The sequence below is a fragment of the Rattus rattus genome, chromosome 9, assembly GCF_011064425.1.
Source record: "Rattus rattus isolate New Zealand chromosome 9, Rrattus_CSIRO_v1, whole genome shotgun sequence".
Taxonomy (NCBI): domain Eukaryota; kingdom Metazoa; phylum Chordata; class Mammalia; order Rodentia; family Muridae; genus Rattus; species Rattus rattus.
The window spans coordinates 94,309,728-94,336,210 of record NC_046162.1 but is presented as its reverse complement, the minus strand read 5'-3'; the positions used below and the strand labels follow the sequence as shown (position 1 = coordinate 94,336,210).

The window sequence follows — 26,483 nt, the reverse complement described above, 5'->3', positions numbered from 1 at the left end:
ACTTCATTTATTCATTTATTTTCAAAGCTCAATGACAATTTTATTGGGTTTATGAGAAAAGTACAGCAAGGGTAAACTGGAGATCCTGGCGAACCAGGTGCAGATGGAAAGAGAAACCATGCCTTTTAAAGTTAGGCACAAAATAAAAATAGACTGTATTTTTATTATTTTTAGAATTATTTTTATTTTATATGTATGGCTGTTTTGCTTGCTTGTATGTATATACACCATGTGTATACCTGGTGACCACAGAGGCCAGAAGAGATGTTGTTACAGATGGTCCTGAGCTGCCGCGTGGGTGATGGGAATCGAACCTGGGTCCCCTATAAGGTCAACAAGCACCCTAAACCCCTGAGCTATCTCTGTGGTCCCTGAACTGCTTATTAAGACAGGAAAAGACACTGTCAAGAGTGAAAGTGGGACTGAAGCCAGGACTGCTGTGCGGGCTCTGGCTGCACCTGGCCTGGCAGGCACCATGTGTGCATCCCCCAGTGACTGGCGCTGTTCACGCTCCATGCATGAGTTCTCAGCCAAGGACATCGAAGCACATGGCTTGCCTGGATAAATACAGGGGTTTCGTGTGCATCGTCACATCACCAACATGGCCTCACAATGAGGCAAAACTGATGTAAACTACACTCAGCTAGTCCATCTGCATGCCTGATTTGCTGTGTGTAGCTTACAAATCTGGGCCTTGCCCTGTAACCAGTTCAGGAGGCAGGAGCCAAGAAGTAATTAAGAAATCAAGGAGTTTGCAGCCAGCTACAATGTCAAGTTTGACATGTACCGTCAAGATCTGTGTAAATGGGGATAATGCCTACCCACTGTGGAAATGGATGAAAGTCCAGACCAAGGGCAGGGGCATACTGGGAAATGCCATCAAATGGAACTTTATCCCTACAAGTGTGTGCTACTGCACCAAGGCCCCCTGCCCTGTGACCCCTGGAGCCTTCCACCCCAGCACTCAGGATGGACTGCCTGAAAACCGGCCCACTGGTGGTGCAGTCCTGAGGACCTGGGATGCATCCCCACCAGAGGAAGGTCCACAGAGGCCTGTGGCCCTGGGGCTCAAGTTTCACCTTGGCTGCCTTGTGGGAATAAAATGTAGAAATGTCAAAAAGAAAAGGAGAGTGAAAGTGGGCTGCGGAATTGGCCCCCAGAGCCTGTACTTCATGTGTATGTGGAGTGGGGAGTGGAGCATATGCATGTCATAGTACACATGTTGAGGTCAGAGGGCAACTTGCGGGAGTAGGTTTTCTCCTTTCATTTCTATTTGGACTCTAGGGATTGACTCAGTCACCAGCCCCGCTATCTCTCTGTTTCTATTTCTGGCTTAGCCGTTAAGAGTACTTGTTGCTCTTGGCAGAGGATCAACTCCCAACAACCACATGGCAGCTTTTAACCCTGTATGCTTGTGGTACACATACATACATGCAGGTAAAACACTCAGAGACAAAAAAAGTCAATCTAAAGAAACCTTTTTTAAAAAAAGATGCAATTTCCTATCAAAGAATGTGGCCATTTCCCTTCCTGTCAAGGGACAAGGGATGCTACTGAGATAATCCGCTGTTTCACTGTTGGAAGCTCATAGTAGAACGTGCTAAGAGTGTTTATTCCTGTCTCTTGAGGCCTATGATATGAAGGGCTTTGCTTTCTTCTCTCTTGTCTTTTGAGACAGGCTGTCACTGCAACCCTGGCAGATCTAGAACTCTCCATGTAAAACCACCAATGGTACATGCCTTAATCCCAGCACCACAGGGAACCTGAAGCCTGCAGACTCTGTTTCTGGGGAGGAGACTCATATGACTGGAGACTTGGGTCACTTCAAACTTGTGATGATTCTGATTACCCTGTCTCCCAGCTCAGAGTTTTACTATTATTTTCCTTCATTTTCCCAAATGTCGGGGTTATAGGCGTGTCCTTCAGTTTTTGTTTGACACTTAACTATCCCAATAGTCCTGAGAAATTATACTGTACTTAAAAACAAAGCTACGACTGTGTTTTAATACATTAGCCAGTATTCCAGATGGTCTGCTCTGGGACAGACCTCTGTTAGGTCAGAGGAAATCAAAATGAGAGCTTGTCTCTGAGGATGTTATGGGAATCTTTTAAAAGTGTAAACTCCGTGTGCACATGTGTGTGTCTGTGTCGTGGCTCAGACTTGGATCAGAGGATGCCTTGTGAGAGTCAGTTCTCTCCAGGTAGATCCCATGACGGAACTTCAGTCATCAGGCTAGCAGCAGGTGCCTTTACTTACTTCACAGGCCCAAAGTGTCAGAGTGTGTGTTCTCCTTTGTCTGTCCCAGCAACTGAGCTCAGTACAGAATGGCTTCTCCTATTAGCTTAACCTTCAAAATGCAAATCCACTATAACTCAAAACTGTGAACTCCAGATGTGTCTCTTAAATACTTCAAAGAGATCTATGTAACGTCTGGTAACCTGTCCAGACTTCAAGACCTAAACTCAACTCTAATAGAGAGCTGGCAGTCAGAAAGTCTTCTACTCTCAGAAGCAAAAAATAACCCTCTCACCCAAGCCCACGCCCAGCGAGATCAGCTACCAGCAGCCTCCTGGGAGTGGCATGAGCAGGGGTGTCAGACAGCTTTTCAGCTAACCACACAGGGCCAGCTGCAGAAGGAACAGGTGGGAGAGGGACCAGACCCACAGTAGGAAAGAAAATGCTACAAAATCTTTTTCCTTTTTTCTTCCTTTTTTTTTTTTTTTTCTTTTGAGACGTGTCTCTTAGACCTCGATCTGTCTGTACCAGGTTGGCCTTGAACTCAGACATCAGCCTACCTCTGCCTCCCAAGTGCTGGGATTAAAGGTGTGTGCCACCACGGCCTGGCTAATATTACAGAATCTTTTTTTTTTTTAATTAATTATTATATATAAGTACACTGTAGCTGTCTTTAGACACACCAGAAAATCTCATTACAGATAGTTGTGAGCTACCATGCGGTTGCTGGGATTTGAACTTAGGACCTTTTCAAGAGCAGATAGTACTGAGCCATCTCTCCAGCCTGATACTACAGAATCTTAATCAGAAAATCAAAATCGGGGTTGGGGATTTAGCTCAGTGGTAGAGTGCTTGCCTAGCAACCGCAAGGCCCTGAGTTCAGTCCCCAGCTCCGAAAAAAAAAAAAAAATCAAATCAAAATCAAAAGTTTTCTGGATTAGGGATGTAGCTCAGCTGGAAGAGTGTCTGCCCAGGATGCACGCAGCTCTGGACTTGATCCTCAGCACCACAGTGGGCAGAATGGTGCATGCCTATCATCCCAGCACTCAGAAAGCAAAGGCGGGGAGACTGAAAACTCAAGGTGACCTCTAGCTACATAGAGTCTGAGGTTAGACTGGACTATTACCCTGTCTTTTTTAAATACAACAAAAACTAAAAACTCTTTTTAAAGCTTTGTATATATAGTATTAAGAAACTCAGTATTGTGCCTGCTAGACACTTAATGCTTTACCACCAAACCATATCCCAGCCCAATGACTATATTTTTAGACAAGCAGAAACAGAGGCCAGGGATTGAATTAGCACATGAGGGCCTGTATGGTTGCTAGAGGTTAAAGCATACTCCACAATGACATGGACTTGGTCTTTTTCTTCCATTACAAGTTAGTTTTAAAATTCTAATTCCAAAGAGGTCCCTTGCAGTCATGATTCCCTGGTGGACGATAAGCATCTGTCTAAGCTACTGGCACAACTGTCCTGTACATACTGGAGGGTCACTGCAAGCAGGGGTGGGCACATGTTAAAAGCAAAGCCCTAATTCTAAGGACTATCAAGTTTGGGCATAAGGAAGGCAGATCCCCAAGATTGTTTGGAGACTTTCCTCCAAAACTACAGCAACTTATTTATCCATTTACTTACAGGTGCTGTGCTTAAACCCAGAAGAACCCTCCTCACCCGTGCTAACAGCTGCACAGAATGAAGAGCTGTGAGTGCTTCAGGATACCCAACTACTTATGCTGGCCTTGGCGGGCAGAGTCCCCGTTAAACCCAGATTACCATCCTCCTGCTGCTCCTCTAACTTTTGCAGGGAGCAGGGGAGGGTCAGGACTAGGAGGACGGGAAGAGTCAAGTCTCTTCCACACAAACAGAATCAGCAATGTGACTTAGGTCTACAACTTCTGGAGGATCCTTTGTAAAGAATCAGGTGCTGTGCTCTAAATCCTGCCACTCGCCTGTTAGAGGCGGCTGAATGAATAACCAAGACATCCGCCTTCAGCAGGAACTAACTTGTACACCACTTAGTGGTGAGTCAGCCCAGGAAGAATGTCATCCCAGAAGGAAGAAACAGTTCCCTGGGAGGCTCTGGGAAGAAGGACTCTCGCCCAGGTTCTGCCCTAACCCAGCACTGAAGTACAAACGTCTGTGTGCTGTGCACCTCGGCAACTCGAGGCAGACTCGGCTGGAAAGCACATCCTCTGCTGGACACTCTGACATGCCTTAAAAAGATACGGAACTTCCTGCCGTAGGCTTGCCACGGGCATGTAGGGCAGAGTAACACAAGGGATCAAGAGAGCACCGGCCCCATACACTGTCACCTGCAGCGGCAGTGCTGAGCTTTGCCCACCTCAGCTGAAGAAGCCTCTCAGCTTATGAACAAGAGCAGAAAAAGGGTGCCTGGTGGTTTTCACTGAGCATCCCCCTAAATGGGTCTCTGAGGAAAGACTATTCCTTAAATAAAACAAGAGTGCTGGGTCGTCAGGCTCTCAGAGAGCAGACTGCTCTCCTCCTGGGATCAATGCCAAGCTCCAAACCAAAAAATCTAAACAACAAACAAACAAAATCTTCTCACCTGCAAAATTAGCTTGAGACAACCACACAGAACACAGGGGGCTTCTGTATGGACTGTGGCTGTCCTCGCTAGGTAATGTGGGTGATCAACTGAACCTGCCTGGCCCCACGGTCACCTCAAGTTCCACAGCCTAGCACCATCCCCCACCCTGACTGAAGAGTCACTGTAGCGGGTGTATTACTCACTTGGCATCAGGTACAGACTACCATATTTGTCTCTGTGCCTGTGCCAAGACCTCAGCCACACTGTATTCCCGAGTACAGACTGTTCTCCTTATAGTTCCCATACTGCCTGGGAGTACACAACAGAGCTGGGCTTGTTCTTAGAACAACAGGCTGATGGTGCTCTTAGATGTGTACCAGTCTCCTTGACAGTCAGTCACACACTTAAGAGTCCCCTGGCATCTGACTCACCTCATCCAGCTGTCTCTTCGTCTCTTCTTCCATCCTCCGAATGTCATCCATAGTCAGATCAACCCATTTATCGAGCCAACAGAACAGCTGCCTGTGAAAGTTTGTAAACAGACGCTTCTCTTGCTGTAAGGAGGAGGGAAGCAAGTCAGAGAGCGGAGACGGAAAGCCCCTTGGCATCCCCCAAGTATCCACAGTTTACTGGGTGGAGGGGAAGAGTGAGGCCTGCCTGCCTGCCTTATCTGGAGCTGTGACACAGGTCAGTGACCTTTGCCTTCCTGTTTCTGGCAGGTAAGTGTTCCAGAAAGAATGGCCATCCACCTTACAGGTGAGCCCTTTGACCCCAATACTACCAAGACAGGCTGCTCATGGGATCTGGCCAAGCCAAGGCCCCTAATAACTGCCACATTTTCTATAGTCTTTGGTGCCTAATGATGGGTTATGACTAGCCAGCAGCTATAAGATGTGGCCCAGAAGTGTGATTCTAACACATGTGAGAATGAAGAGGCTTAAGTCTGGCCATTTCTGTAACTGGGACCCTGGGAGTTTGGCTCACAGTGCCTCTGCCTTCTGACTTGAAAAGAGAAACTTGTTTTATGTGCAGTTCAAGCACAGCAAAGCCTTTCCTGTTTGTCTTCTTTCACCTCTGTTTCTTTCCTTGTCACATGTGCTGCCCGTAGAGGGACAGCATTAAAATGTAGAACACCATGTGCAAGGGAGGAGCTAGCAAATCGAACCCAAAATTCCAATGCTAGCAACTGAGAAACAGGTCTGGGTCCAATTGGTCCTGAACACAGACACATGGAAAGGTCTCAGCCTGCAAACTTACCTTATGTATAAAGTTTTCCACTTTGTTCTGCAAGCCCCACCACTTGAACTTGACAGTAACCAGTTTGTATGCACACATATATGGGCAGTCCTTCTGATTGACAAGTTCTTGCTGCAGTAGAAAATACCCAGAAGCAGGTTGATCTCAGGCTGTCCAAACCCCATTCACACCCTCCTCCAAAAGGAGAGGCCCACCCATAATATGTCTGGCCCCTTGGTGGTAAGGTGTGAACTGTACCTTCCAATTCGGGCCCAACGGTCCTCGTCCTGTTTTGATAGATTTAAATTTTGCTGGGTCTTCCTCTGCCTTGTAATCCTGAAAATAGTAGGAATGGGGTTGGAAGAGAGAATGAGGGAGGAGGAAGGGGAGGTGAGGATGAGGAAGTGGCAGTTTTCATGAGAGGGCATTTCATACCAGCTCTTTCTGGCTTGTTGTGCTGTGAAACAGGGTCTTTCTGTGTAACCCTGGCTGCCCTGCACCAGCTCACTACGTGGACCAAGCTGAATACCATGCCCAGCCACAGTAGTTCTTGAAGTTGCTGGAGTGGAGTATGGGAAAATGTTATAGGCAAGATAAGGAACTGTCTGCTAGATAGTTCCTTTTTTTGTTTTGTTTTCCAAGACATACAGGTATATGTAAACCTGGACATTTTGGAACTCACTTGGTAGACCAGGCTGGCCTTAAACTCAAGATAGCTGACTGCCTCTGCCTCCTGCATGCTGGGATTAAAGGAGTGTGTGTGTGTGTGTGTGTGTGTGCACACACACACACACACACACACACACTCTTTAAAAAAAGAAAAGAGAAGAAAATGTCTCCATAAGATTGGACTGTAGATAAGCCTGTAGGGCATTTTCTTAATTAGAGACTGGTAGGGGAGGGCCCAGCCCATTGTGGACGGTACTATCCCTAGACTGGTGGTCCAAGAAGCACCATCCACAGCCTCTGTATCCTCCCTGCCTCCATGTCCCTGCTCTGCTTCCCTGGATGATGGGCTGTGATGTGGAAGCATAAGTAGAATAAACCCTTTCCCCTGCTTTGGTCATGGCGTCTCATCACAGCAAACGTAACCCTCAGACAAGCAGGGTACCAGGAGAGTGGGACTGTGAGAGGCCTGGCCACATATTTTGGGGAGGGACTAGAAAAGCCGATGAGTGTTGAGACCTCAATGGGCTGTTCTGCAAGAGCTTGGAGCTAAGAATGCTCAGGGCAAGGCAGAAAATAGGGGCCTGGCTTGTAAGATTCAGAGGGTAGTTTCGGACTCTTTTGGGCCATTTGTTATTTTTACCTAAGATGCTATGAGAAGGTCAGCTGGGGCTGAAGAATCAGCTGTGATTAACAAAGACCAGAACCATCACAGTGAAACTTTGCTTTACTTCGATAATTAAAGTTGGGAGGCTGTAGCTGAGGAATTAGCATTGATTAAGAAGAGACCAGTATCACGGAGGTGAAATCTTCTGGAAGTGTTTCATGAGAGTCAGTACACAGAAGCTACATTCCAGACATGGACAAGGTCATTCCTTGCACTGACAGTCAAACTCGGTAGTGTAAGACTCGCCCAGGTGGTACTGGTTTTGAAGACATGAAGAAGGGTCATGGACAGCAGCTGAGGCTGGGCTGTGCGAGGCCAGGATAGGCTGACTACTGGTGAAGGTACAGCCTCAGAGGCAGTTGTAGGCAAAGGACTGATGGGGTCATTCAGAAAGTTGAGGCTTGCACCAAGAAAAGAGCCTAGGAGAGGCTATTGGTGAGAGTGTAGCCCAGTTGCAGCAGAGACCCCAGTACTTTGGAGATGCCAGTGCCACGGAATGATCCCCAAGAACAGCAGCAGCAGTGGAGTGGGTCAGCCAGGGCCTGGAGTACAAGCTATGTGTGCTGCCGAGCTGGAGAAGGGGACACACCCTCCAGAGGAGCCCAGATCATGAGTGGACTGCAAACATCGGACACTGTGTTACTAGCATGGTTGGGAGTTTTGCTTTGATCTGATGGTGACTGTGCCCTGGTTCTTCTCTTTTGAAGTAAGAAAATATTTAATTTATTTTGATTTTTATAGAGGCCCACAATTGAGAGATTTCAACCTTAAAAAGAGATTTTGGATTTTTAAAGAGACTAAATATTTTAAAGGACTGAACTTTTTTTTTTTTTTTTTTTTTTTTTTTGGTTCTTTTTTTTTTGGAGCTGGGGACCCGAACCCAGGGCCTTGCGCTTCCTAGGCAAGCGCTACCACTGAGCTAAATCCCAACCCCTGGGACTGAACTTTTAATGTGTTTAAATTTGTATACTGTGGAACTTTATTTGTTTTTTTTTTTTTTTTTTTTTTTTTTTTTTTTTTTGAGCTGGGGACCCAACCCAGGGCCTTGCGCTTCCTAGGCAAGGGCTCTACCACTGAGCTAAATCCCCAACCCCTTTGTTATTTGTTTTTAATTCATCTTGGGGATGAATAAGAAAGGAAATATTGTAGTTTAATAGTAAAGTGTTTATGTATCAAGATGACAAGGGGTCAATAGTGCTGGACAGTTTTATACTAGCTTAACACAAGCTAAAGTCATCTAAGAGGCGAGACCTTTAATTTAAAAAATGCTTCCACAAGACTGGGCTGTAGGTGATCCTATAGGCATTTTCTTAATTAGTGGCTGGTGGGAGAAGGCCTAGCTCACTGTGTGTGGTGTCTTTCCTGTGCTAGTGATCCTGGTTTCTCTAAGAAAGCAGGCTGAGCAAGCCATAGGAGCAAGCCAGTAAGTAAGCAGCACTCCTCCATGGCCTCTGCACCAGCTCCTGCCTCCAGGTTCCTGCCCTATTTGAGTTCCTTCCTGGCTTCCTTCGGTGATGGAATATGATGTGGGTGTGTAAGCCAGACAGACCCTTTCCTCTTTGTGTGATCATTGCGATAGTGACCCTGAGACAAACTGGTTATACTTAGTCTGTGTGATTTTCTCTGCCAGGCTTTGTTTGCAGTTTTGTCAGTATTAAAGTGTCAGCAGATTGTCTGAGGAAGCATGTATTTCCAGTGTTAACAACAGATTATCCAACTTAAGAATGCATCCAAATTCCTAGAAAAGACTTCTAAAATACAGATTTCTGGGCCGTCCTACCTAAACCCAGAGACAAAATATCTTCAGTTGAGGACAATATGAACTTTTCCTTCAAATGTATTTTCTAGCTGGGAGGTGGTGATACACGCCTTTCATCCCAGCACTTGGGATACAGAGGCAGGTGGATCGCTGAGTTCGAGGCCAGACTAGTCTACAAAGTGAGTTCCAAGATACCTAGAGCTATACAGAGTCCCTATCTTGAAAAACAAAAAATGAGTCTGAGGCTTGAAGATGCTCTGGAGCTGGAGTTACAGGCTCTCTGTAAGCGCAGGCACACTTAGCTGTTGAAGCACACCTCCTCCCTTTCCTTACGCTCTTTTTTGTGAATGCTTATTTGTGAGTGTGTATCTGAACACGCGTAGGTAGGTGGCAGCTCAAGTTGAGGACAGAAGACAGCTTTCATTTTTTTTTTTTTAAAGATTGATTTATTATATATGAGTACACTATAGCTGTCTTCAGACACACCAGAAGAGGGCATCAGATCTCATTACAGATGGTTGTGAGCCACCATGTGGTTGCTGGGATTTGAACTCAGGATCTTTGGAAAAGCAGTCAGTGCTCTTAACCGCTGAGCCATATCTCCAACCCCAGAAGACAGCTTTCAAGAAATGGTTTTTCCTCTCTCTTCTCAAAAAAGATTTATTTATGTATATGAATACATTGCTCTATCTGCATGGTAGAAGAGGGCATCAGATCCCACTACAGATGGTTGTGAGCCACCATGTGGGTGCTGGGAATCGAACTCAGAACCTCTGGAAGAGCAGCCAGTGCTCTTAACCGCTAAGACATCTCTCCAGCCTGGGCATCTTTCTTGAATGAGCCACAGGATCAGTGAATCCTGTAGGAGGTACAGTAGCCATGCTCCCTGATGCATTTGGTCAATGCTCACCACCCGGGCTAGTTCCAGACATCAAACCCAGGTCCTCTGGCTCAGCAAATTCACCTGCTGAGCCACCTTGACAGCCTGGATTTTTTATTGTAGCCCAAAGTGACCTGGAACTTGTGACTTTTAACCTGCCTCGGCCATCTAAGCACTGGGACTAGCAGCATGAGCCACCGTATCTTGTGGTTTTTCTTTTTAAACATTTTAGGTAGCTGGGCACAATGGAACAAGTCTGTATTCCCAGCACCTGAGATGTGGGGACAGGGGGACCAGGAGTTGCTTCAGATGACTCTAATACACAGCCAGAGCTGAGAACAACTGGGCATCATCCTTACAATCTCCTAGCTTAAGCTCCTGGTTAAACAGCATCAGTACCACAGCTGACACTCCTTTAGGAAGCCCTCACACCTCCACTCTGGATGCATTGCTTCCTTCCCAAGTGCCTTTCTCTTAGTCCCTGTAGTAAAAGTCTATATTAAAACCTCTTTTAATAAACTCTAATCTGAGGGGCTGGGGATTTAACTCAGTGGTAGAGCGCTTACCTAGGAAGCGCAAGGCCCTGGGTTCGGTCCCCAGCTCCGAAAAAAAAAAAAAAAAACTCTAACTGCTTCATAAAGTAAAAATTAAAAAACAGTCTTGAGATGGACAGCAAGTAAAAGTGCTTGCGGTTGGTCAAGCCTGATGGTGTGAGCTCATCCTGGGAACCCACTCAGGAAGGAGAGAACTCACTCCACGAGGCTGCCTGACTTACACACACCTGCTGTGTGACCAGCAGTCAATAAACACATATAATAAGTAAATACATGACAAATTTTAAAATAACAAATATTCCTCAGGTGCTGGGAATACAGACTTGTTCCACTGTGCCCAGCTACCTAAAATGTTTAAAAAGAAAAACCACAAGATATGGTGGCTCATGCTGCTAGTCCCAGTGCTTAGATGGCTGAGGCAGGGTAAAAGTCACAAGTTCCAGGTCACTTTGGGCTACAATAAAAATAAAAACAATTACTGAAGGTGCTCTATGTTAATAACCTCTTAGGTATTACTGGGCAGGCATCATCTATCTACCCACCTATCTAGTTTAGATTTACTTTTGTTGTTTTGTTTTTTTAAGACAGTGTTTCTCTGGGGTTGGGGATTTAGCTCAGTGGTAGAGCGCTTGCCTAGGAAGCGCAAGGCCCTGGGTTCGGTCCCAGCTCCGAAAAAAAAAAAAAAAAAAAAAAAAAAAAAAAAAAAAAAGACAGGGTTTCTCTGTGTAGACCGGACTGGCCTCACACTCACAGAGATCCACCTGCCTCAGCCTCCTGAGTGCTGGGACTAAAGGTGTGTGCCATCACACCTGGCCTACATTATTATTATTTTCTAATCTTCCACCACTCATACAACAGATGAAGAGCTACTCAAAGACCCACAGTTCTTGCTACTCTTCTGCTTGTGAAACATATTCACAAATTCTGTTTGAGAAACTCGCCTAGCTGTGCATTTATGATGTATACATACTTTGCTATGGATACTGTGTTTCAGTAAAAAGGTCGTTTTGTTTTTTGAAAGTTTTACTTTAAGCCCAAGCTGGCCTTGAACATAATCGTTTTGCTTCATACTTGTGGGTAATGGAACCCTAGGTGTGCACCAATAAAAATATCTCAGTCATAGCTGGAGAAATGGCTCAGTGGATAGAAGTTTTTACCATGCAAACCTTATAACCTGAGTCTAATCCCTGTAACCCACAGTGGAGAAAGAGAATCATCTCAAATCTCTGTACTTGGATTCCACATATGTGCATCATACACAGACAGAAGCAAAATAAATAAAATTCAAAGCCAGTGCGATGGCTCAGCTGGTAAAGGTCCTTGCTACATAAGCATAGGGACCTAAATTTGAGTCTACAGTGGAGAAAGAAAAGAAGTGACTCCATCCAGTTGTCATCTGACGGCTCCATCATGGATGTGTATGTATGTAAGTGTTTGCAAGTGTGTGCATGTGTGAATGTGGAGATCAGAAGACAACACGGAATCCCTCTCTCCTTCACCATGTGAGTAGCAGGGGTCAAACTCAGGTTGTTAGGCTTGGTGACATGTGCTTTAACCATTGAGCCCATCTTGCTGGTCCAGGAAACTTGAAAATATATATGCATATATACAGTATATGAATTTTACCTACATGCATGTGTGTCATGTGCATGCAATGCATATGGCTTTCAACCTAGGTCCTCTGCAAGAGCAGTAAGTGTACTTAACCCTTAGTCATCTTCTCAGCCCTATGAACCAGGGAACTCTTAACATTACCTTAGAAATAGCCATGTCCGGAAACTTAGTGAGACCTGGTCTTAAAAAGTAAAACTTCTCTGGAGCTGGGTGGTAGTGGCCATGCCTTTAATCCCAAGTCTCAGGAGGCAGAGGCAGGTGGATCTGTATGAGTTTGGGGCCAACCTGGTCTTCAGAGTGAGTTCCAGGACAGCTAGGCTCCACAGTAAAACTGTCTAAAAAAACTAAAAAGATACCAGGTATGGTGGTGTGCAACTTTAATCTCAATAGAGGCAGATTGATCTCTATGAACCACACCAACACAGGGAGACCCTGCCTCACAGAGGGGGTCGGGGAGGGCCATGCTGGGCATGTAGTTGAGGGGGTTGGGAGGGGCATGCTGGGCATGTAGTTGAAAGGCAGAGCTGGTCTCTAGCATGTAGGAGGCCCTGGGCTTAACCACTAGTACCATAAAAGCAGTAACAACAACAAGACAAGGGATGCACACCAGAAAGGACTTCCCTCGGAGCCAGGTTGGGTAAGGCTCTCAGTGTCTTTACAGTTACAAGGCACTTCTGCACCCCCACACCTTTTAAGGAGTCCCTACCTTGCTAAGCACTTGGCTTCGATCAGCGATGTCTATATATATAGCTTCCACATGTTTCCATGCCTCAGGCTCCAGCTTATGCACCTGCAAGAAAATAAGAGAGCACTTGTTATGCCTGTGCAGTTCTGCTAAAGACAAGCGTTCTTTATCTGAAAGGGACTCTGGTGAGATATTCTTACTAGTACAGACTTTTACAACTGTTACACATCCACCATCAGAAGCTCCAAGTGAGCTGCCATGATACCACAAGGGGAAAAGTTCACATGTGATCTCATATGACCAGTTATAGTTTAACACAGGCAGGCTAAAACTGCCATGTAAAATGCCTTCAAGCTGTGTATAGAAAGTATATAAAACACGAATGCATTTATATTTTGATCCCTTCTTCAATATATTTTGTAATTTGCATACACTCCTATACAAACATTCCAAATCTAATGTCTGAAATACTTCTGGCCCAACATTTCCGAGAAGAGCTTCTTAGCCTCACAGTTGGGGTACAGTTCTTCAAAGGCGCTGGAGATCTGTCCTTAGACTAAGGTCATTTCAGCAGGCCCTGCCTAGCACCTGCCCCTGGCTGAGGACTATCCATGGACTCGATGCCTTTCCACACAGTCAGTGTGCAAAAGGCTAAACAGAGTAAAACCACCTCTGGCTCATCCCCCAAGCCTGACTCTGACCCCAGGAACAGAAGATGTGGTCTGTGTGTAGATTTTCCTTTAATGCTGACAGTAGCCTGGAGCTCATCATGGACATCAAACTAGCATCAAACTCCACAGTTCTGCCTGTCTCTGCCTCCTGGGTCCTGTGCCCAGCTGTACCTTTCTTTTTTAATTTCTTTTTCAGAATTTTGGACATAATCATTTTTTTAAAAGATTTATTCATTTATTATATATCATTACACTGTAGCTGTCTTCAGACACACCAGAAGAGGGCATCAGATCTCATTACAGATGGTTGTGAGCCACCATGTGGTTGCTGGGAATTGAACTCAGGACCTCTGGAAGAGTAGTCAGGTGCTCTTAACCACTGAGCCATCTCTCCAGCCCGGACATATTCATTTAACCACCCTTAACACCCTACTTTGAGATTATTCCTTCCTTTTTCCTCATCCGGTTCAGTTTGTACTACCCAACTAATCTTGGCGGTGGGACCTGCCCTAGTGTATGGTCAACTTACCAGGGGTTACATCTTTAAAGAAAACTGACTCTCTGGAAAAGCTATTCTTGGTTGTCAATTTGACTACATCTGGAATTAACTAAAACCCAAATGGCTGGGTACACATATGTAGGATATTTCTTAAATCATTTGAAGTGCAAAGTTCCACCTTGAATGTGGGCCACTGCATTCATGGACTTTACATTGTACACAGCCATTGTTGGACTAGCTGAATCACTGCCTGTAAGCCACTGTAATAAATCCCTTCCCCTTCTGTCTAGATTCATTTTCTTCTGTTCCTCTACAGAACCTTGATTAATATCCTCTCCTTTCAGCAGCAATCAAATGCCAATCGCTGCTCAGTTAGTGGAGGGATGTTTGTGTTTGGTTTTTAAGTCGTGAGACCAGGCTGGCCTCAAATTCAGAGCTCTGACTGCTTCTGGTCCTGTGTGCTGGAATTAAAGGCGTGCACCATCAAGTCTGGCTGGTGGTGGGAGTTTGAGTGCCCACCTGGAGGGTGGGCTTCTGGCTGGCTGGAGCTTTCACAGATCTTGTGCATAGTATCAAAAATTATGTGGGTTCATAAGTGCATCTCCCTGCTGTGTCTGGGAAACACTGTTACCGACCACGTTAGGCTCTTACAATCCTTCTGCAAAGCTCACTGGGCCTTAGTGGGGATGTGATGTGAAAGCCCCACTCGTGTGAGCCTCTGTGTTAAGGCAGCTGTGATAGGAGAAGCTTCTCTGAAGAGGGCTGAGAGATGCCAATCTGTGGGAATAGCAGTAAGTTGTAGGAGTCATTTCATACCATGTCCACTTAGCAGAGTAATAGGACTAGATTGTCCCGGGGCCTGTGACCTGTGCAGCTGTCAACCTAGCCCTCTAATATCCTGCTTTTACACTGAACAATACATGAAGGATTGTTCTCTTCAGTTCCCTCTTAGTTTTGTTTGGAAACAGTGTCTCATTCTGTAGCCCTGGCTGTCCCTGAACTCACAATCTAGACCACACTGACCTCAAACTCAAGAGATCCGCTTGCCTCTGTCCTCAGAGTAGAAGAATTGAAGGTGTGCATCATCACACCCAGTTCCCTTAGCTTTTTTTTTTTTTTTTTTCTTTTTTTTTTTTTCCGAGCTGAGGACCCGAACCCAGGGCCTTGCATGCTAGGCAAGGGGCTCTACCACTGAGCTAAATCCCCAACCCTCCCTTGGCTTTTTAATGGCTGCATAGTATGCTACTGTTCGGCTGCACAATTTATTGGTATCCCACTGACTGGGTCTATTTTGTTGGGATTTGTGGTGAATCTCCTTGTATATGTTGCTTCACACAAGAAAGAACATTTTTGAACATGCATAGGTATAATTAAGGGAACATGAGCATACTTTGAGTTTGGAGAAGTACCACAACTATGATGCTTTAAAGACATCGTTCCTGGGTGTCCAAAACTACATTTTAGACTAATCCCTGCTCTATAAGAAAGCCTAGCAAAGAATCTTAGAGATGACATTTTGCAAACCAACGACAGGAAACTACATTATAGGACAGACTAGAGAGGCAGCCTTCCTAGCCAGGCAGAAGAGAAGCACAGAAAGGACCCTGTGCAGGGAGGGAGGCAGAGGCTATAGGTAGAGCCTGGAGAGATCTGCCAAAGGCCTGGAGAGATCTCCCTGGGCTGCTGCGAGGTGATACTTACATTCTCCTGGGTGCCAAGGTCTGGCTTGTGCCAGGTTTCAATTTTAATCAGAAAGTCTTCTTTCATGTATTCATTCTGGAAGAGGGAAAGCACACCTCAGTAACTGACGAGGTCAGACTGGAGAACTACCCTCCCATTACAGGGATCATGCAGCCCTGGAGTTGTGAGGCTCCAGTGGCTTGATAATAACAGCTGCCTCGTCTGGGTGGCCACAGTGCTACATCTGCTTTAGACATACCCTCACCCTTAGTTTACAGAGAAGGAAAAGCGAAGTTCACAAAATCTAGGTGACTTGGCCGACATCAGAACCTTCTCACAGCTAGGCCAAACCCCACCTTTGTCCGAGTTTAGAATTTAGTATTTAACCACAGGATGCAAATATAATCAACAGCCCACAAAGTCTCCTAGCTGAAGAAAGGTTAGTCTTAGAGCTGGCCCCTTTCCCTGTAATGAGGCTGTTGCTGAGGCTTCTGCTAATTTTGTCTCCTTCCCTTTTGTGCTTTTGAAAAATTATAACACCTGTTTAAAAATTTTAGTAAAAAGAGCTACATGAAGGAGTAAGAGAGCCCACTGTTGCCTCAGCAGGATTAGTCCCCTGGCAGGGACAAGCATCTGGGAGATTACAGTGAAGAACAAGGGCTTGTGGGGCATGGGGCTGCTTCCAGAAGAGTAAGCTTTTTGCCGATGGTCAGTGCTCACTGAGGTCAACGGATGCCCAAATGGGAGAGGGAGAGGGAGAGGAAAAACTTCGGTATAGCCCTGGGCAGGCCTGACCTGAGGAGACAAAAGGGGACCACAGTCCACTCTGTATCTCTGAGACCCAGAGTCAGGTCTTACCTGGCAAAGCCACTCATCAGTACAGCTTAAAGCCAGCAAGTAAGGTCCTCACTAGACTCAAACACTTGAGCCTCAACAGCCCCAACAAGACCCACGGGGACAAGAGAAGAGCCAGACATCTAGTGCAGGTTCACTTTTATTTCTCCATTTTGATAAACCATCTGTAACTCCAATCTTCGTACCCCCACCCCTGCAGAAAATACTTACTGTAATAACTGCTCCAAGGCAAGGACATGGCAAAAAAAGAAAGAAAAGGGAGATTAATGGATATAAATAGACTATGAAGAGCAGTCTTCTCCATTCCCCTGTGGCTCCCTCCATAGGAAAGCCTCGGTGCACCAACACCCCTTTCCCCAAGTTCACTCAAAGCCCTCAGGAACCAACCTGGGAGTAATTAAAATGGTGCCTATATGGGCGTCTTAGGATTCTCTGATTGAACAAGGAAAGGGATGGTCTCTTATCAGCTGAGGCCCTGAGGCCCAAACACTCTCCCTTGAGAGAACCACTGGGTGGGGAGGTGGGTATCCCCTCAGAGGCGCAGAGCAGGGTACTCTGAGCCAGGCTGTCTTTCTGATAGGGACAGTCTTCCACACTGTAACCAGACCTTGTATGCTCTGCACTGCTGCCGCTGTAATGGGATCCCTCGGAAAGCACAGGTCAATTATTTATCAGAGAAAGTGACTGCAGCTTCCATGTCACTGGGGAAGAGCCCAGCTCTCCTCCTGACAACTCAGTTCACTCTGTACCCTGCCCCTGTGCTATCCCCCATTTCTGGTAATGCATACTGCTGTGTGTGGAGTATACAGAAGGCCAACAAACTCCATCACTGCAAAATCCCAATCAAAAGCAACAATAAAGAGGTAAAGCTAACACCACTCCAATGGCTGATGAGTGCCAACAGGCCAAAACATTGCCAGCCATCTTCCCCAAGCCCAGCCAGAGACACTGGAAACAGCACGTTAGGACTAGATGGGCAACTCCCTTATTAGCACTTTGAGAAAGTCATGTTAGCACAAGAGAAGTGATGGGTAAACTAGGCATCCAAAGATGCCAGCCTGGCAGAGATTCTGTCGCACTGTCATAGACAGCAGCTTCAGGCTAGCCTGGTGTTATGACCCTGGCCATCAAGCTTCTCCAGTCAGCTACCATATTTGGACTCCACATCCTCTAAGACACTGTCTCCTAGTTTGGCCGCAATAGGACACATGATCTGCTCCCTTCCCTGCACTGAAGTTGCATCATTACACTGTTATTCTAGTTTACCTTCAGTCCCCATGGCGGGAGATTCCCAAGGAAACGAATGTCCTGATGTGACGGTAAATGGGAGTATCTGGTTTGTAATTCAGAGTCTGACATTTGAGGTCTTGCCATGTTAGTATGTGAGCCACAGAGAAATGGACCCACTGAATTCTGAAAACACTGGGTCTCTGAAGCCAGTGGGGTGAGGACCCCGCTCTTGGCCTGTAGTGTTGACTCTGGTGACTAACTTCCCTTAAATTTTCTCCAACCCCACATTCCCTTCTAAACATCTTTGTATCTATAGCAACCACAAAGGGCTTTCCTAACAAGAATAATAGTGTACTTTATCGTAGAGAGTGTTTTCGAGACGGAGTCTTGCTATGCACCCCACGCTATCCTTGAAGTTGTGATCCTCCTGCCTCAGCTTCCTAAATATTAGATTATAAGAATTAACCACTATGTCCAGTCTCTTAATATGGTATTTTAAACCCTGACTTAATGGTATTGTCCCAGCTGAGGGTTAAAGTTCAAGGGAGGAGTCTAGGAACGAGATATTTCTCCTCTTCCCATTTTCATTTATTGGCCTGCCCTGTCAACTTCAGGAGAGAAATAAAGAGAACAGAAAAACTTCATGATGAACAGAGCTTACCAAATCTGTTTCACTGCTCCCAGAATAAAGCAGGAGTCTTCCAAAGGCAGGGGTGGGAGACTCCACACTCCTTATCCACCTCTCCTGAACCTGATGGACTTAGGCCAAACTGAAATGTTACCGTACTGGTGACCTCTGTCATTGACCTCCAGGGAAGGTCACCTGTTCTGTCTCTCATTTAAAGAAGAGGTAAAGATGAACAGACCCAGGCTCCAGCATGGCCTCTGTAGGAGTGGATTCCACTTGTAAGCTGGCGGCTACTAAGAAGGTACCCTCTCCTCCCCATCCACTGCCACCTCTCCTCTTCATGTAGGACTTAGAAATTTTAGTTTTCTTTCTTTTGTCAAGAATCCACGTGTGAACTAACATTTACTATGTAGAAAACCGCCATGCCAACTTCAGCACATCCTCCCAAGAGTTACACAGCAGACAGTGGCATCCCTCAGTTGGCACAGGGGTGCACCCAGAAACCATGCTAAGTTTGCCTCAAGCTAAGGTTCTTACAGCTCATGCTCTACATGATTCTCAGGCATGGAGGAATGCCACCTTTGTCCCTACACCAGACACACCCTGCCACACTCGCTGTTCTCTTTTTCATTTGCAGTGCTACAGAGCAAGCCCAGGGCCTCAGGCTAGGTAAGTGCTTTATCACTCAACTACAGGGGAGGAACGGGGACAGGAAGGGTTGTGGTTAAGAAGGGTCTTTCTACATAAACAGGTTGGTCTTTAATCCACCTGCCTGTTTCCCAGGTTTTGGATGGCAGGAGTGTGCCACCCCACCTGGCTCTTGCACAGTTATTCACAATAATGAAAACAAGCTCAGCACGGTGCTACAGACCTGTTATTATCATTATCATATTTTTTTTTTCAGCACCTACAAGGTGGAAGCCAGGACATCAGCAGTTCAAGGCCAGTCCCAAGAGGTAAGGCCAGCCTGAGCTATTTAAACCCCTGTTCGGTCCCCGCCACAGAGAGAAAGAGAGACAGAGAGACAGAGAGAGAGAGACAGAGAGAGCAGGTAACATCTTCCTGTCCAGTGTGTAGAGAGTAGTAAAATTTGCATTTTCAGTTATAGCAATAAACCTGTCCAGAGCCTAGGTCCTATCATTGATTGTGTATCTCCTGATACAAGGTCCTTGAACTTGTATAGGGCCATGGAAGACTAGAGAGAGCAGTCATTCCCAAAGTCCACGAGATAAGAACACACTTGGGTCACATAAGGATCATATGCCTATCAAATACAATCTAGGGAATGAACAGAGAATAGCCAGTGACTTGGTACAGGTTAGCAGAGCCAGACTGCCTGTACCAACAAATGAAGGCTAGCAAGAGGAATGAACACCGACCTTGGAGGTGGGTTCAGTGGCCATCTAGGGCTTCCTCACATGTCCTTCTGCCTAAGAGATCTATTCCAAAGCCGGGGAATACTTATAGCCTCACACAAGAGGGTTGCTACAAGTTTAAGGCCAACTGGGACTATACAGGGAGTTCAAGGCTGCTGGGCTACAGGCTGATACCTTTCCTCAGGAAGGAAAGAGAGAGAGAAGGAGAAAGAGGGAGACAGGGGCCTGTTTCTAGATAGTTCCTCAGACCTCAGAATCTTGGAAATCTGAGTCCTGCTACTCAGAAGGTACCTAGAATATGTTGGAGAAGAGAGAATACACCCACAGAGGCTCCAATCTATTTTCCTTTCTGAAACTCTGGTCCGAAGATGAGTCAACCCCGGTTACAGACCCCTGAAGAGTGACAACCAACCACAGCATCTACCCATGAGCAGCACACAAACTACAGGTTTTGGGAACGGGTCGGTATTTCTGAGCCCTTTGTCAGTAAAGAATGGCCTCACTCCCTCTTTTCCTCCACAACCTTGGCAATTTTCCTCCTAACTTTCCTGTGTCCAGGCAGGGATATCACCCTACAGGTTCTCTCCTATGACACTCCTTCTCCAGAACACCTAGGTGTTAGCTACTTTTTAAGCCAAGCATCAATATATCACATTAAAATCAGAAATTTAAGTATCTAATAAGGGGGTGATTTTAAAAAGTAATCCAGGATAGTCACCCCACAGAGTGACTGCAGATGTTCAAGTTCTTTATATAAGATAAGAGTATCTGTATGTTACCAATGCATACCCTCTTATATACTGCATGTCTGAATTATAATACTTAACAGAAGGCAAACTGTAATACTCTATTGTTCAGACTTTATTTTGTTTTCAAGTTGAATTTTTATTTTTATCTTTTTAAGACAGCGCAGGTCTCACTGTGTTAGGCTTGAACCCCCTCTGTAGACCAGGCTGGCCTCAAACGCACAGGGATCCGCCTGCCTCCATCTCACAAGTGCTGGGATTCAAGGCCTGCATCACCAAGTCCAGTGTGTCTCTCAGATAGTTAGAGTCCATGGATGTGGAGCCCATAGCTACTGCTGGCCAGCTATTCAGGATTCAGGTCCCAAAATCCACCAAGCAATTCATAGCCTTTGTGAGTCCAGTTTTGGGGAGGCAGTGCCCTCTTCTAGCCTCTGTAGGCACCAGAAGTGCACATGGTACAAATACATACATGGGCAAAGCAATATACACATTGGAAAATCTAAAATGCTTTTAAAAATATAGCAATTCCAGTCAGCAAGAAAAGTGAGTGGGAAAACTTTCTTTGCCACCAATCCTGATCTGCAGAGTAGAAGGAATGGACTACAAAATTTGTCCATTAACTTCCATATACCCAGCATCACATATATGCACATACTTGAGTGCGTGCACTTACACATGCACACACGCATATGAAAGAGATGTAAATGTAATTTAAAAATGTAATTGGTGGGGTTGGGGATTTGGCTCAGGGGGAGAGCGCTTGCCTAGGAAGCGCAAGGCCCTGGGTTCGGTCCCCAAGTCCGAAAAAAAAAACCAAAAAAAAAAAAAAAAAAAATGTAATTGGTAATCAGCTATGAGACCTTATCTAAAAACATAGTAGTCTAAAAACTGTGTCTGGAGATTTTATATGTATGTTAAATATAAACTCATACAACATCCAGAAAAAGGCTAGAAAAAAAACCTACAGTGTTTATAATAATTATCCAAAGATAAGAGAATCATGAATAATTATTTTTTCCTGTTTTTATCTATTTTCCAAAACACCTGCAGTATTACTTTTGTAATCATTAAAAATAATCAAAATTGTCAAATTAGCCCCCAATAAGAGAAACTGTTGTGTGCTGCCTCTGGCTCTAACTGTCAGCGTGGCTAAGCTGTCTGGCTAACACTTCATGCCCCAGGCCTGAAGGAGCCCCCTCCACCCTCCTCTGGTGGACACCAAGCCCCGACTTCCCTCCCTCCAGCCTCACTGCCCACTTGTGCCCGCCTTGGGCAGCCCTGCACTCACCGGTTCTGCAGTAAGGGTAGGCATTCCAGGCTTTCTCATGTATATTCAGGGCACCTTCTGGGGCCAGCATTCGAACAAACGTGGGAACTTTGCTGTAGTGGAAAAAGCTGATGAGTGAACAAAGGAGCAGGAGAAAGGAGAGAAGAGTCGCAGAGCAGTCTCCAGCCCATGGCTCCTGCTCTAGGGTCAGAAGTTGACAAGCAAGTTTCCACGACATAAGCAGGCGACTGCCAGAGCCTGACACCTCAACTTGACTGCTACATTGAAACCTGCCCTGCCACTCACCATGAACAAGACAGCATTTCTGAGACCCTGGGCTGCCTGCTGCCACACCACATTCTCATTATAGTCTGCCAGAGCTCAACAGGCATGAGGCAAGCCGCACAGCTGATGTTCCACTACACTTAGCATCTCAGGTCTACAGTCACTGACTCAGAAGGTGGGTTCCAAGGGCCGGGCAGTTGCCTCAGTCAGTAAAGTAGCTTTCATGGTTTAGAGTCCCAACACCCACATAAAAAGCTATGTGCTCCAATGTTTGGGGTAGGAACAGAGACAGAATTTCTCAAAATCAGTGGCCAGCCAGTCTAACCACTTGGTTCAGTTAGAGACCTTGGCTCAAAAAATAAGTTGGGGCTAGGAGTGGTAGCACAGGCCTTTAATCCCAGCACTCAAGAGGCAGAGGCAGGTGGATCTCCTGAGTTTGAGGCCAACCTTGGTCTACATAGTGAGTTCCAGGCCAGCCAGGGCTACATCTTTTTTCTCTTCTCTGCCACAGAGTCTCATGTATCCCCACACTGGCCTTGAGCTTCTGATCCTTCTGCCTCTACTTCCCAATGCTAGGATTACAGGCACTTACCACCACACGCAGCTATGGTGCCAGGGAGCAAAAGCCCTGTATGTGCCCGGCGAGCACTCTACCAACTGAGCTTCATATACAGCGCTCCTTTAAATACAGACAGACAGTCTTACTGCCCAAATAGGCAGGTTGGTTTTGTCAACATGACACAAACCTAAACATATCTGGGAAAGGACACTAGATTAACAAATTATTTCCATAAAACTGGCCCGAGGGCATTTTCCTCGATTGATGGTTGCTGTGGGAGGGTCCAGCTCAAAGTGGGTAGTACCATCCAGGTCAGGTGATCTTGGATGATCTAAGAAAGCAGTCTGAGCAAGCACGGAAGGCAAGCCAGTAAAGCTCGACCTTCCATGGCCTCTGCTTCAGTGGCTTCCTTAGGTACTTGCCTTGAACTCTTGCCCTGTCTTCTCTAGATTGATAACAGATTATTATCTATGAAATGAAATAAGCCCTTTCCTTTCCTCCTCAGATTGCTTTTGGTCATAGTGTTTATTACAGAAAAACGAAACAAAAACAAACCCCACCTTCCCTAGGACCTAGTCTACCTTGAACTCACTATGTAGCCAAGGCTGGCCTCAAACTTAGATGTTCTTGTCTTAACCTTCAAAGTGCTGGAATTACAGGTGTGTACAATCACACCTGGATAACATTTTCTTCTACTCATTTTTTTCCATTGGCTTTAAAGATTTATTATTTTTATGTGTATGAGTGTTTTGCCTACATGTACTTCTGTGCTCCATGTGTGGTTGCCCAATAAGAGGGTTTCTGATCCCCTAGAACTAGTTACAGAGAGTTGTGAGCCCCTATGTGGGTGCTAGGAACTAAACTCAAGTCCTCTGCGAGAGCAACCAGTGTTCTTACCCCTTTTATTCAGTTTCCATCTCATGTTACAGAACATATGGATACTATGCACTTAAATTGAAAGCACTTAAATTCCTCTTTCTTAGCAGGCGTGGGGGTGGGGTGGAATGGGGTAGGGGTGGGGTGGGGTGGGGTGTTTACTGGGGTCAGACTCTGATACATGCTAGTCTTGTGGATACCTGAGAACTGAACTACACTAGCAGCTTTCAGATGGTAGCTTACGTAATCTTCAATAGGCTCCACCCTACTGACGCACTGTAGTGCCTCAAGCCTTCAGGAATGTGCTAACCCCCAGCAAGAAACTAACCCTGAGCCCCTAGAGCAAGCCAGAGTCTCCACACACCGATACACATCCACCCAGGTGATGCTTCTTCTGAGTGCCAGGAACCCAGGAACCAAAGGGTCCAGAGACAGAAAACTATGACAGTTCTGAAGAAATACGTTCTAATAAGGTGATCCCAGGGCTCTCAGAGGAGGAACACAGCTAAAACACAACTGGGGAGGCTCGTGACTGGAGGCAAGCTCCCAGGGCAGTCAGAACACATGGGTAGTGGGTATGCAGGATACCATGAAACAGACTGGGGTAGGGCAGAAAAGGCTGGGAGAGAGAGGGGTTAGTGCAAGGCACAGGCAGAATGGAAGAGAACACAGGGATGGAGTCACCAAAGAGCCTGTCAATTAAGTCACACTTCTTCCCAAGGACACCGGGAAGCTTCCAGTCTACAGCTTTCAAGAAGACTGCAGAGCCTGTCACACAGAGAAATGGAAGAAAGGGAGGAGCTGGAAGCTGCTGCGGCAATCCATAGCAGGAAGTGAATGAAAGGCTCTGTGGACTGTGGCGGGCATCAGACCCTCCACCCAGACCAGAAAGGCTTTTGTTCTCATGAGGGTGGCTACGGAGGACCACCAGGACCACCCCACTGGAGTTAACAATGGTAGCAACTCAGGGTCTACACTTTCTTGCCTGGAGGAGGCAGGGAAGGCTGCACACTCCTCACACACCGACTCTCTCTGCGCTCCGTTCACTGAGTTCAATAAGGAGATGACAACCTGTTCTCTGCCCAGCCCTGCCAAGCCTGTGACCCCACGGGCTCAGAATCCTTTCACTAGAGTGGCAAGTACAGGAAACCCAGGATTTAACATATGAAAATGAATCTCGTTCAGTTCCATTCAGTGACTAGGGATTAAAATGCAGATTCTTTTCTTTTTGGTTTTCTCTGTCCTGGAACTCACTCTACAGACCAGGTTGGCCTTGAACTCAGAGATCTGCCTACCTCTGTCCCCAAGTGCTGGGATTAAAGGTGTGTGCTACTACCACCCATCAAGTACTTTCTTTTTTAAAAAATGTGACTTTTAATTATGTGTATGCATACATGTCTGTACACACATGGGTGTAGGTGCCTAAGGCAGACAGAAGATGCTGACTTGTCTGGAGCTGGAGTTATAGGCAGTTGTGAGTGGTCTCATGTGGGTGCTGGGCATTGAACTCTGGTATTCCACAAGGGCAGCATGTGCTCTTAATTGTTGAGCTTTCTCTCCAGTCCACTGAGTCATTTCTCAAGCAGTTTGGTTGACTTCCATTCAAGCTGGTAAATGCTAACTGCTGGTTTGAAGGTCCTTCAGGCCAGCTCATGGTTCGCTGTAAAATCATTTTGATTCAGGACTCAGCAAATGTGTCTGGTTTGATATAATTTCTAGTACACAAATGATTTTCAACGTATTTGAAAATATTGGACAAAAAAATTCTTTTACTAATTTTATTTTGTCTTCGCCCTCCCACCCTCCAGAGCTGAGGAACAAACCCAGGGTCTTGCTTGCGCTTGCTAGACAAGTGCTATACCACTGAATTAAATCCCCGACCTCTACTAATTTTAAAAAGGGGGTTAAGAGCAGTTGCTGCTTTCCCAGAAGACCCAAGTTCCGTTTCCTTCAGAGGTACATGCACATGTGCACACACAAAAACTGAAAAAATACTGATATATATATAAAATCCCTTTGATCAAAAGAGAGGTACATAGGGGCTGGAGATGGCTCAGTGGTTAAGAGCACTGACTGCTCTTCCAGAGGTCCTGAGTTCAATTCCCAATAGCCACCTGGTGGCTCACAACCATCTGTAATGGGGTGTGATGTCCTCTTCTAGTGTGTCTGAAGACAGTGACAATGTGTATACTCATATACATAAAATAAATAAATATTAGAGAGAAAAGTACTAAGATTTTTCTTTGACATCTGATTCTACAAAACTTGAATTTAAATACTGCCTGACCTAACAACTACAATTTTTACTACATTCACTACACTTACAGATGTGTTTCAAAAGGTGTGTTCTGCATCTCAGGAAAGGACTGCTGAAACAGCGTATAGCATGTACACGACATACTGTGAGCACACGTTCTTTTTTCTTTTGGTTGTTGTTGCTTGGTTAGTTGGTTTTTGAGACAGTTCTTCTGTGTAGCTCTGGCCCTCCTGAAACTCGCTCTGTAGACCAGGCTGGCCTTGAACTCACAGAGCTCCACCTGCCTCTGCCTCCCAAGAGCTGGGATCAAAGGCCGAGCATGTTATAGGCTTATTTACCTTATTTGTTCATTAAGAAGTTTTTGTTTGTTTTGTTGGTAGTTGTGGTTTTGTTTGCTTGCTTGCTTTTGAGACATTTTGTAGCTTACACTGACCTGGAACTGGTTACATAGTCTGAACTGGCCTTAAACTTACCATCTTCCTGCTTCACCTTTTTTTTTTTTTTTCTTTTTTTCAGAGCTGGGGACCGAACCCAGGGCCTTGCCTTGCTAGGCAAGTGCTCTACCATTGAGCTAAATCCCCAACCCCCCAGCTTCACCTTCTTAAGTGCAGAGATTTTGGACAAGTATCATCTACCTGGACCTTATACACGCTTTGAAAGAATAAGGCAGGAAGGCTGAGGAGGGAGCCAAGGGTCTGGCCTAGCC

General features: G+C 45.8%; 1 protein-coding gene and 1 pseudogene across 1 annotated transcript in view; one reads left to right on the top strand and one right to left on the bottom strand.

Moving 5' to 3' along the window:
• The window catches only part of Pitpna (phosphatidylinositol transfer protein alpha), a 41,864-nt gene that overhangs the window by 4,768 nt on the left and 10,613 nt on the right, over positions 1-26,483 (bottom strand). The window contains exons 4-10 of the mRNA XM_032914033.1: positions 21,822-21,913; positions 16,764-16,771; positions 15,720-15,794; positions 12,870-12,953; positions 6,282-6,359; positions 6,045-6,155; positions 5,219-5,341 (exon numbers count right to left, since the gene is read on the bottom strand). Of these exons, the coding sequence (XP_032769924.1) occupies positions 5,219-5,341; positions 6,045-6,155; positions 6,282-6,359; positions 12,870-12,953; positions 15,720-15,794; positions 16,764-16,771; positions 21,822-21,913 (571 nt within the window). The remainder of the gene's footprint in view (positions 1-5,218; positions 5,342-6,044; positions 6,156-6,281; positions 6,360-12,869; positions 12,954-15,719; positions 15,795-16,763; positions 16,772-21,821; positions 21,914-26,483) is intronic.
• Positions 265-1,214, top strand: LOC116909086 (annotated as a pseudogene).